The 11045-nt window shown below is 55.8% G+C and overlaps 2 protein-coding genes and 1 non-coding gene across 3 annotated transcripts in view; 1 reads left to right on the top strand and 2 right to left on the bottom strand.

Annotated features, from left to right (window-relative positions):
* Positions 1 to 9912, bottom strand: part of VAC14 (Vac14 homolog (S. cerevisiae)) — a gene marked incomplete at its 3' end in the record, with an annotated part of 63661 nt that extends 53749 nt beyond the window's left edge. The window contains exons 1-8 of the mRNA XM_009330384.1: positions 9824 to 9912; positions 9250 to 9400; positions 6094 to 6261; positions 5350 to 5412; positions 4201 to 4308; positions 3302 to 3411; positions 1183 to 1289; positions 3 to 110 (exon numbers count right to left, since the gene is read on the bottom strand). Coding sequence (XP_009328659.1) covers positions 3 to 110; positions 1183 to 1289; positions 3302 to 3411; positions 4201 to 4308; positions 5350 to 5412; positions 6094 to 6261; positions 9250 to 9400; positions 9824 to 9912 — 904 coding nt within the window. The remainder of the gene's footprint in view (positions 1 to 2; positions 111 to 1182; positions 1290 to 3301; positions 3412 to 4200; positions 4309 to 5349; positions 5413 to 6093; positions 6262 to 9249; positions 9401 to 9823) is intronic.
* Positions 9913 to 10217: 305 nt separating this feature from the next.
* TRNAG-GCC lies at positions 10218 to 10288 on the top strand. The gene has a single exon. It is a non-coding gene; the product is annotated as a tRNA-Gly (tRNA).
* Positions 10289 to 10965: 677 nt separating this feature from the next.
* HYDIN (HYDIN, axonemal central pair apparatus protein) overlaps positions 10966 to 11045 on the bottom strand; it is a 155189-nt gene continuing 155109 nt past the window's right edge. Inside the window, exon 89 of the mRNA XM_009330382.1 lies at positions 10966 to 11036. Within this exon, the coding sequence (XP_009328657.1) occupies positions 10966 to 11036 (71 nt within the window). The remainder of the gene's footprint in view (positions 11037 to 11045) is intronic.

Genomic DNA, 11045 nt, shown 5'->3' with positions numbered 1-11045 from the left:
ACACGGCAGGACAGCGGTGATGAGCCCTGAGGAGTAAGGCAGCATCACCCGGCCAGCCAGCTGGATGAACTCCCTCATCCAGCACATGGCCGTCAACTGGATCAGGTCATCTGGAAGACACGGGACAAGCAAAGGTCAGGGAAAGGACAGCACTGGCAGCTGAGCAAGCTCCACAGGCCGAGAACCACCTGCAAGCAGAGAGCTGCCTCTGCTCCATCCAGAGTCGCTAGTCCAGAGAGACCCTAGAGTCTGGGACAGTTTAGTCCCAGAGGAGATAGGCAAGAGCTGAATCTGCAGTGAGGCTGAGATTCAACACAATCATTAGGTTTCGGAGTTAACCCAGTTCAATCTGTAATCCAGGTTTCCTCATTTCTAAGTATTCTGTCAAGCTTCCCAACGTATAAGGATCTTTCCTCTACCACACCCGTAGCGGTTGTGTATCTGGGTCAAGCGTCACTCCTAGAGCTGGGGTTTTATTAACCTCCCCAAGTTCTGAAAAAGGCAGCACCGCTGGGGCAGTCAGCTGATGCAGGGCCAGATTTTAGGCTTAAACGGTGCAAATTCATTGGGCATCAGTTGAGTCAAGAGCAAGCCGTCTCGGTCTATTTCTAGTTTTCTATCTCACAAAAACCCCACTCCCATTCAGCAACGTTTAAAGAGAAGGGGGGTTTAAGCTGGATGAGCACGCCCCCCCGGCTAGACCCTTCTCGGGAAACACACCCAGCTGCAGCTGTAACGCTCCGCCGCTGCCCACACGGCAGGCCCGCAGGAGCTACAGTGCAGCACTAACACAAAGCGCCAGGCACATCGTGTTTAACTGTCCTGCCGATGCGCCTAGTGCCATCAGAGGTTAAAACAAGCCCCTGAGGAGATTCTTCTAGATGTGCTGGATATCCACAGGTGCCCCCCGCAGCCAGGTATTTTACTTTCAGGCATCTCCGCTTCGACAGGTTGCCAGACCTGTATTTGAGGCTGGGGGATCAGCAGTACAAGAGCAGTAGTGTCAACCGTGGGACGGCTTCCTGTCCCCCCCCCCCTTCTTCAGCAGGGTTTGCATTCACGACGGCAAAGAAAGTGCAAGTGGGCAAGCTGGTGAACAGCCCACTGGAAAATTCCTGGCCTGAACCTATGGCCGGCACCGCAGACCCGGAGGTGGATGCTACGGCTCGGTCCCGCACTCACCCGCCGCCTGGCAGTGGATCACCAGGATATTGGCCATTTCTGCAAACTTGACGCTGGAGGGGTTCTTCTTGATCTCCTTGAGGAACTCCCCGAGAGCCACCTCACACCTGCAGAGAGGCAGAGCAGCTGGTTAGCGCTCAGTCGCCTTGGACGGAGAAGTTACGGAGACCAGCCTCCTACGTGCATGCATAGAAAGGACGCTGGTGGCATGGCATGCGTGCCTCCCCACAGGGGCAGCGCCAGGAAGGACGAGGCTGACAAACTTGTCCTGCTCCAAGGCAGAGACTGCACACAGCTGCGAGGATGGAGGTGGGTAAAAAACTGGCTGGACGGCCGGGCCCAGAGAGTTGTGGTGAACGGAGTTCAATCCAGTTGGCGGCCGGTCACAAGCGGTGTTCCCCAGGGCTCAGTTTTGGGGCCGGTCTTGTTCAATATCTTTATCAATGACCTGGACGAGGGGATCGAGTGCACCCTCAGTAAGTTTGCAGACGACACCAAGTTGGGTGGCAGTGTTGATCTGCTCAAGGGTAGGAAGGCTCTGCAGAGGGACCTGGACAGGCTGGATCGATGGGCCCAGGCCAACTGTATGAGATTCAACAAGGCCAAGTGCCGGGTCCTGCACTTGGGCCACAACAACCCCATGCAGCGCTGCAGGCTTGGGGAAGAGTGGCTGGAAAGCTGCCTGGCGGAAAAGGACCTGGGGGTGTTGGTCGACAGCCAGCTGAACATGAGCCGGCAGTGTGCCCAGGCGGCCAAGAAGGCCAACGGCATCCTGGCCTGTATCAGAAATAGTGTGGCCAGCAGGAGCAGGGAAGTGATCGTGCCCCTGTACTCGGCACTGGTGAGGCCGCACCTCGAATACTGTGTTCAGTTTTGGGCCCCTCACTGCAAGAAGGACGTTGAGATGTTGGAGCGTGTCCAGAGAAGGGCAACGAGGCTGGTGAGGGGTCTGGAGAACAAGTCTGATGAGGAGCGGCTGAGGGAGCTGGGGATGTTTAGCCTGGAGAAAAGGAGGCTGAGGGGAGACCTCATCGCGCTCTACAACCACCTGAAAGGAGGTTGTGGCGAGGGGGGGGTCGGTCTCTTTTCCCAAGCAACAAGCTATAGGAGAAGAGGAAACGGTCTCAAGTTGCGCCAGGGGAGGTTTAGATTGGATGTGAGGAAAAATGTCTTTACTGAAGGAGTGGTTAAACATTGGAACAGGCTGCCCAGGGAAGTGGTTGAGTCACCATCCCTGGAGGTATTTAAAAGACGGGTAGATGAGGCGCTTAGGGACATGGTTTAGTGGGCGTGGTGGTGTTGGGTCGACGGTTGGACTCGATGATCTTAGAGGTCTTTTCCAACCTTAATGATTCTATGACTGCCCGGAGCCCCCCGCACCTCCCCACAACTCCCCTAACAGCCACACAGGCTCTGTTGAGATCGACGTGAGCCTGGGATGGGGAGCACAGAGGGGAGCAGGGGGGCAGATGGCACCCAAAGCTTTCAGTGCTTGTTCCTCGACACGCGGACACTGGGAAACAAAGAAGCGAGGAGGATCCAGCAGGGCTTGGCGGCGGGATAGACCCAGGCCAGGCTCACCACTTACTTGTGCCCTACAAAACAAGTCCAGTTACTCTCTCCCAGCACAAGCAGCCAAGATCCTCTGGCCTCCCTGAGAACACCCAGCCGCTCCTCTGCTTCAAGATGCCTCTCAGTCTTGAGACCAGCAACGGATCTGAAGAGCAAGCTCACAATGCTCGCTCCTCTTCTGCACCAGGGTTGGTGCTGTACCTTGCTGAGAGAGGCTCGGAAGCCGCAAAGCCTGTACACATTGCTCACCCCCCATCCCAGAAGCACACGTGAGCCTCTGCGGCTCCGATACTGGGCGCAAGGGCTGAACCGAGCCAAAACAGTTTGTGCTACGGCACAAACAGACCACAGCGTCCTCTCCAGCCACAACAAGCCGGGTAAGGGAGGCCCTTTCCAAGGACACTTTGATCCACTGACCGAGCCAGCCAGATTGCTCCATCTCCCACCACGCACGTGGGGTTTCACTGCAGTTACACAGAAGAGTTGCAAACAAATTAAGACGGTGAGCAAGACACAGCCCTCGCGCCCGGCCAGCCTCCGCACTCACATTTTCCGTATCTCTTTGCTGTTGTCTCCCAGGATCTGGAAGAGCCCGTCCAGGATTTCTGGCAGGTAATCCAAGAGGTTGATGTCAGGCACAGACTCTAAGACCAGGATCTAGCTCATGGGAGGAATAAGAAAGAAGAGGGGTGAGTTTTAGAGCAGCTAACTAACGTCACCAGCACAAATCTGGTGCGACACTGAAGAATTCAGAGCTGAGCTGTGTGGGATGGGGGGGAAGGACAAGAGGACAGCGTGGAGTCGCCCATCTCAGAAAGAAGCTGGGCTAGCACAGGAGGCAAGCGATCAGCCCGCAGCATTGCTACATTTCCAATCACAGCTCTGTAAAACAGAGCAGGGATCAGGAACGACTTGCCAAGATGCACGCAGACAGACCTGGGACAGCAAACAGTACGGCTGAAAGAGAGAGCGCAGAGGCACGCATCTCTCCCCAGACCCCGGCCAGGCACGGAGAGCTCCTGCCTTGTACAGAAAGGAGATACCTTGCCTCCTGGAGAGCAACATCCCTCCATCACCGCTGGGCGATGGAAAGCTGTCTGGCACTGTCTCCTGGGAGACTGTCACCTCTAGACGACAGCGTATCTATTTATACAAGCAATGCTTTGACCATATTTTCTAACTTGGTGTGCAAAGTCCTGAACCAGCTTGGCAGAAGTGCAGTACGATGTCCCTGCGACAGCAACAGCCGGGTGACAGGGAGCTGGCTTTTTAAAGAAGCAGGTGAAAAACTCTGCTGGCTTAAAAAAACCTGCCCAAATAAATTCAGGCGCCGGAGTTCACACATCGCTGCGGACATCCGCTGTTTGCCCAGACACGGGATGCCGACGGATCACAGTGTTTCGGAGTTCGGACAGGCAGGCACGCATGGGGCCGTTGCGTACCTACCCACGATATGATGAACTGGCGGGCATACTGGTTGTTGGAGTAAATCCTCTCGCGCAGCAGTGGGATGAAGCCTACCAAGTCAAACTGGTTGCTCTCTGTCACGATGTCCTGCAGAGCCCAAGCAGAGGGCGTTAGGAGGGATGGCCACCACCCCACGCCCACGCAGCCACCCCCACCCAGCCTTTTTTAAGGCACATGACAGGAAAAAGATGACAAGCAGTTGACGCGTGGGTCTGCGGGTCAGGAGACCCGGGGAGAAGGAATGACGAGGTTTGTTCAGGCGATGAGCCAGCGATCCTCCCTCGGGCAGGGACTAACGCTGAGCAGGACCCAGAGAGGGAGGCTGCTGCCTGCTGTGTGTCAGCCTGGCTGAACAGGAGGAGGGTGGGAGCGTCTCCGATTCATGCCTCGGTGGCGTGTTGCACGCATGAGCAAACACCTTTGATGTAACCACACGTGTCAGGGGTGGGAGAGTCCCCTGGCTTTCCTTTAAAGCTCTTCCTACACGCTTGGTGGATTTTGCTGCGTGGCTAAGTCTCTCGCACCAGCGCAGATCTCCCAGCAAGAGGGTTTGCAGCAGGTCATGCGGAGACTGCATTAACTGCTGTGCTAACGAGGAGGAGTAGGGGGGCAGGACCTAGCAGAGAGCCACTTACCTCCGAGTAGCCGAAAAGGAACTAGGAGGTCTGCACAAGCAAAAGCCCGTCGGCAGGCAGAACAGGAACGGGAACCAAGTCCCCCACCCCGAAGCAGCAGCTCTGCTCCTTGCAGAGCAGCTCCGCTCACTTTTCTTCGCTGCTCGCTCAGGCAAGAGAGGAAAAGCAGAGGAACAGCCCTTCTGCTGCCCGGGACAGGGCTGCAACCCTACTCGGACTAAAACCCTGCTTCCCCAGACACCTGGCTCCCAAGAGCTGAACACACACATGGCACTGCGATAACCTACCAGCCCCTCAACCCAGCTGCCCGAGATCGCCACCAGACCCTCAATCTAAGAGGCTACGGTCGGTGAGAGAAAGAAGTCTTTTGACAGTAGCCACAGGATTGAGCTGGGATGGTTTTAGCGGCTGCAGCCTCCGGGACCGACACATCCCCAGCCAGGACACGCCTGCAGCCTGCACCAAGGATTCTCAGCTGGAGGAGGAAACATACCTTGAGAAGCCGATCGAGGAGCTCAGAGCCGCTTTTGACGTTCGGGTCAGGATCAGCAGCCAGCTGTGAACAACAGAAACAAGAGCCATTGCAGCAGCGGGTCCCAGGTCTGCTCCCCGCTCTGCAGCGGAGCTCCCAGCAGGCTCGCAGGACTGTTGCTCTCCTTTGGCATTACAGGGACGGACACAGAGAAGTCCCTTTATCTCAAAGTCCTCATTAAGCTCCAACAAATTCTCCTAAGAGACTTCCTAAGGGGGATATCAAGCAGCCATCACTTCCCCCAGCTACGCAGGTTGTCGTGGGCCAGCAGCCACATTCTCAAGCGGCAGAGAAATACAAGTTTCCAGTGATAAGCTGCAAAGACGGGCATATGTAGACGCAGTTTTGACCCTACAGACCCCACAAAGCCGTAGTGCTGCAGAGCCAGCTCGCCTGCAGCAGTACTGTCAGCCTCGTGTCCTAATACCACTCGACAAGGAGCAGTGAAATACATCCTGGAGGTGAGGACAGAGAACAAGGTATCTTACAGCGATCTCCAGCATCCACATCATCAGTGGCCACTGTGCCGCTGCAGAAACTGCTCACTCGGTCCCTCAGACCTGCCCGGGTCAAAGCAGTTTACTTGGAAAGAAGACCTTGGACAACTTGGTTTGTTTGACCCTAAGAAGAAGAGGACTAAAAAACAAGTCTTACTTCTCCAGCACGGGAATAAAAACACACCAGGGCTGAGAGGAAGCTTCTTACCTTGCTGAGGCCATCGAAGAGCACGTTGAAGTGTGGGAGGACGGAGCCCCTGGCCACCTTGACGATGTTATAGAGAGCCTCGCAAGCGTAGTACCGCAGCCGACTATCGGCGTCATTGAAACACGTCAGCACCGGCTCAATCAGCTCCTTCAGGTAGAGCCCAGAGTCCTGGTGGACAGGAGGAGACTGGTTAGGTGAGGACCGTGACACAGGGAGAGGGAAGAGATGGTGCTGCCCTGGAACACGCTGCAAAAATTCAGGCCCATGATGGCTTAGTGCACCTATGCCGGACAAGATTTATTAATGAATTTTGAATTTTATCATTGAAATTACTGAATTTTATTATTCAGGTACAGTGACAGTTGCCTGAGCAGGCTGAGAAATTGTTTCAAGGGAGTCCACACCGGCAACTGAAGTGATTACTGCAGCTGTACTCGTCTGGTTCTGATTCCCAGAGATGCACAAGATGCTTAGGCAGTTATTCACCACCCGCTCCGAGCACCTTTCAAAGCAAAAGGGGCTGCCTCCCGCTGCACGCCGCTCATCTCTGCGGGAGACTGGCCCACAGAGAAAGCTGTCCCTGCCTCCCTCTGCCCTGCAGGCAGGAGAAGAGGCAGATCCCCAGCGGTCACCAGCCCTCGGCCAGGCTTTATCCCACTCTGCCAGCTGGTTTCTGCACAAACCCACCGAGGTTTCCAGGACCATCCTGGAGAGATGGTGAACATCCTGGGAGAACATCCCAGACAGCGACAGACCGAGCCTACCTGCACCTTCCGTTAAGCAAAGAAACCCTCGGCCTGTTGGGCTACTCTTTGTAATGTCAGGAGCTGGGGACCTCGGAGGAGATGGTGATACAGGCTTCACAAAAAGAAAGACGTTCAGCAGTCCCCAAAGCGCCTTCCTGCCCTGTTGTCTCCAGAAACACCAACTCAACCGTGGTCCCAACTACCAGACGAGGAGCAGCTTCAGCCTATGCAGCTGCTTACGGACGAGGAGCTACCACAGCTGGCAGAGTTAAGGTGGACGCATCTGTTAGATGAAGTGATTGCAGGGCTCCGATTCCCAGGCAAGATTCATTTTACATGCTGAAGTTTGTCCTCCTGCACCATGGAAGAGCCATGCTAGGCTGACCTCGACTCTGCCCACAAGCAAATATAGTCATTAATGAGGAGGCCGCTCCCCAGCCCAAAAGACTTTTGCTTAAGGATTCACCGGCACAGCAGAAGTTTCAGACAAACCCAGAGGCGGAGGCAGGAGGTTGGCTTGTTTTGAAGATAAAACCCCCCACTTTGGGGAAACAGGCTGGAATTCCCTGGGCATCTAGCAAAGGAGATGGTAAGAAAATCAACAACATGCGAACTAGCAGGTGGAAGAGTTAAACTCCGAGTTTTATCGGTGCCCCTCAAGGCCACCTAAAGCAACTCCTCCATCCCCCAGAGCCAGCTGCACCAGCAGCTCTGGCAGCACGGAGTGCCTGTCCCCGCACTGCGCAGGAGGAGAAGGTGGGTTACGTGCCCGGGCCGAGGGCAGAGCGGAGCATTGCTCACCCCGGGGAGGAGGGTTTGCAAAGAGATTCTGCATTTTAACAAGAGGACGAAGACAGGAGCGCTGCTCAGCAGTCCCCGGCCACCAGCCTAAGGGCAGTTAACGTAAAAGCCATCAGGCTTCAAAGCATCCGCTCAGACCGATCGCGACTCTCGTTAGAAGGGGAATAAACGAATTAAAATCTACCTCGTAGCTCTTCCTACAAGCACAGCCTGCTCCTCCCGAGCCCTCTGCTTTTCTTGACGTACACCTCACCACGGACCAAAACAACTCCTTCCCTTGCAGGTGCTTTCAAAAACCAGCCGCATGGGTTGATTCAAAAGCCCGACGGAGCTGTGAGCCTGCAGAGTCCATGCTCCCCTCCACGGAGACCTGGATGCTCTGGCATAGCCATATGTCCTGGTTTCGGCAGGGATAGAGTTAATTTTCTTCCTAGTAGCTGGTACAGCGCTGTGTTTTGGATTTAGGATGGGAACAAAGTTGATAACACACCGATGTTTTAGTTGTTGCTGAGCAGTGCTTACACTGGCCAAGGACTTTCTAGTTTTCCATGCTCTACCGACTGAGAAGGCTGCAGATGCACAGGGAGCTGGGAGGGGGCACAGCCAAACTGGCCAAAGGGACATTCCATACCATGGGACGTCATGCTCAGTACATAAACTGGGGGAAGCTGGCCGGGGGGGGGCCGCTGCTCGGGGACTGGCTGGGCATCGGTCGGCGGGTGGTGAGCAATTGCACTGTGCATCACTTGCTTTGTGTATTATTACTATTATCATATTATTATCATTATCATTTTATTTCAATTATTAAACTGTTTTTATCTCAACCCACAAGTTTTTCTCACGTGCTTTTTTCCAATTCTCTCCCCCATCCCATCGGGAGGCGGGGGAGGGAGCGAGCGGCTGCGTGGTGCTTAGTTGCCAACTGAGGTTAAACCACGACACCGTAGAGGCAACTTACTGAGCTTGTTCTCGTTAACGAGAGGAAAGTTATAGAGAAAGACCTTAATCGGGACAGAAATCAGCCAACTTCCCACGCAAGGAGCATCGACATAACACCTCCAGAACCGGACTGACTGACCCACGCGTTCAGCAAGTAAAACTTCTGCCAAGCCTAACAGACAGCCACTAGCTCAGGCTAACGCAGCCTGACACCTTATGCCGCTTGTTTACTTTGACTGTGCCTCTGCCACCATTTGGGCTGTGCCTTAGCCCCGCTTCCCGAAGGCCCTGCCCGCGCTGCCGGAGCCGGCTGAGCTGGGGGTGGGAGATGGAAGGGCTGCACCTCTTCCCAGCTCCATTAACGCAAATTAGCACTCGACCTGCTGAGTCTCGTCCAGCTGCTGGAGACAGAGGATAGACAGATGCGCTTAAACCACGCCTAGGGAGCCGCCAAGACGCGACCCAGGCCAGAAAGCGCTCCCGTGCCCAAGGGACGCAGCTGGGTGCGATGGGGAGACTCAAACGCAACCCAGCCGTATGCTGCAACGCAGGGAGGGAGTCGGGAGCTGTGGGGCCACCAGCCCGAGTCTCCCCACCACGCTGACCCAGGACGAGCTGCCGTTCTCCCACTGCAATCCGCACAAGCCAAAAAAAACCCGCCCGCACCTACCTTGCCCAGGGCGATGGAGCAAGCGGCCAGGCCAATGAGTCCCCCTTTCCGGCTGTGGGGGTGCTGGGAGAGCGCAAACTCCTGCGACAGGATCTGGATCACGTGTTTGATTTGAGACACGTTGTTCTGAGCCACGAACTCTCGCACCAGCCTGGGGAGAGAAGAGGAAAGCACCCAGGGGGCTTTAGGTTCTGCCCGATACAAACGCTCGGGAGCTCGGCTCCCCGCGGCCGTCAGAAACAGGGGTTTTCGGCTACGACAAACGCCAGAGAAAGCAGTACCGAAACGGGGAACACCCAAGGAACCCACAAGTGAAACCAGAGCTCTCCTCTCCCCCCCGCTCACATCCAACAGCGGCCCGCTGCCCTCCTGCTGCTCCCAGCCTGCAGCCTCCTACACCATTCGTGAACTCCCAGCCCAGGATGGGCTCTCAAGGGCAGCCTCACCAGGGCTACGCGATTGTGGAGAAGTCACCAGGTCTTCAGACAAACACCCTCTCCAACAAGGCAGGTTACAAGGATCGTTTACCCCCGACGCAGCACGAGACGGCAGCAGAGAACCGCTCAGCACGTACCAGGAGCGCTGGTGGCTCGGCAGGGAATTGTTGCCCCCCAGACCCACGCTCAGCGCCAAGATTTCGGACCTCTCCAGCCACCCACGCATCGCTTCAGCTGATAATTCCCTCTATCGTATGAACTCTTAACGCGGCACAAACCTTAGCAGAAAGCAGACGAGGTTTCCGCGTGCGATACCTGCTCCTCCTCCTCGGACCCAGAGACATTTAACACATCAGCTGCGCTTAAACGAAGAGACCCGTAACCCTGCTCCAGCCTACGCAGCTGCCTCAAGGTCCCGGGTCGCCCAACCAGCCCTTCGGCCCCGGCTCTCCCCGCGGCAGAGCCACTGGCCAGCCGGGGAGGCTCAGGCAGCTGGGCAGGCAGCGGGGCAGGCGGCAGCACACAGCTGGAGCATTGGTGGTTCAGTGGTAGAATTCTCGCCTGCCACGCGGGAGGCCCGGGTTCGATTCCCGGCCAATGCAGTGCCTTTTTTCTTTGACTTCTATCCATAACGTGGACCCACGCATCTCAAAATCTCAGCCTAAGTAAGGATCTTTACCTTAATCTGTGGTGAAGGTGCAAAAGCTTCCACTGCCTAACTCCATACAGGGTGTTTTTTTGGCACTATATTGACTCTCGCGCTGCCCTCCCTAGACAGGGTGCTACCAGCCAGTCACCGACTTTATAATCCAGGAAAATCATCATAGAAGATGTTTATGAACTCCCCCCCCCGGCAAACGATTAACGCCAGCTCTTGTTCTCACCCTGCTTTGAGCAAAGCAGCTGCCCCCTTTCTCCCTGGGGGCATCACGCACCCCCCCACCCCCTCGCTCTCCCCGCTCGGGAAATGAGTTCTCCAACAGCTACAGCCCAACCTTCTCTCACAAGCTGCTGATTCAGGGCAAACAGCTCCGACCTCCAGTCCCACCCCAGCAGCAGGCTCCAGCAGGAGGAACACACCGAGCTCGAGCAGCACGGACCGACGGGGTGACCCTTTTACTGCCTAGATTTAACGAACGCAGCTCTGTTTGAACAGGAGTAACTTTACAGGCTTCCTTCAAGAACTTAAAGGGCTCAGGATTTAACTAACGAGGCAAAAGGCACCCAACAGCAACGCACGGCGTCAGAGAGTCTGCAGGCAGCAGGAGCTGCTCCCACGTTACCGGCCAGAGGACAAGGAGGGACCTGAGCTGAGCGGTAGCCAGTCCCCCCCCGACCGATGCCCGTGACCTGGGAAAG

Source organism: Pygoscelis adeliae, unplaced genomic scaffold (genome assembly GCF_000699105.1).
Source record: "Pygoscelis adeliae isolate BGI_AS28 unplaced genomic scaffold, ASM69910v1 Scaffold458, whole genome shotgun sequence".
NCBI lineage: Eukaryota > Metazoa > Chordata > Aves > Sphenisciformes > Spheniscidae > Pygoscelis > Pygoscelis adeliae.
This window is presented reverse-complemented; position numbering and strand designations above follow the sequence as displayed.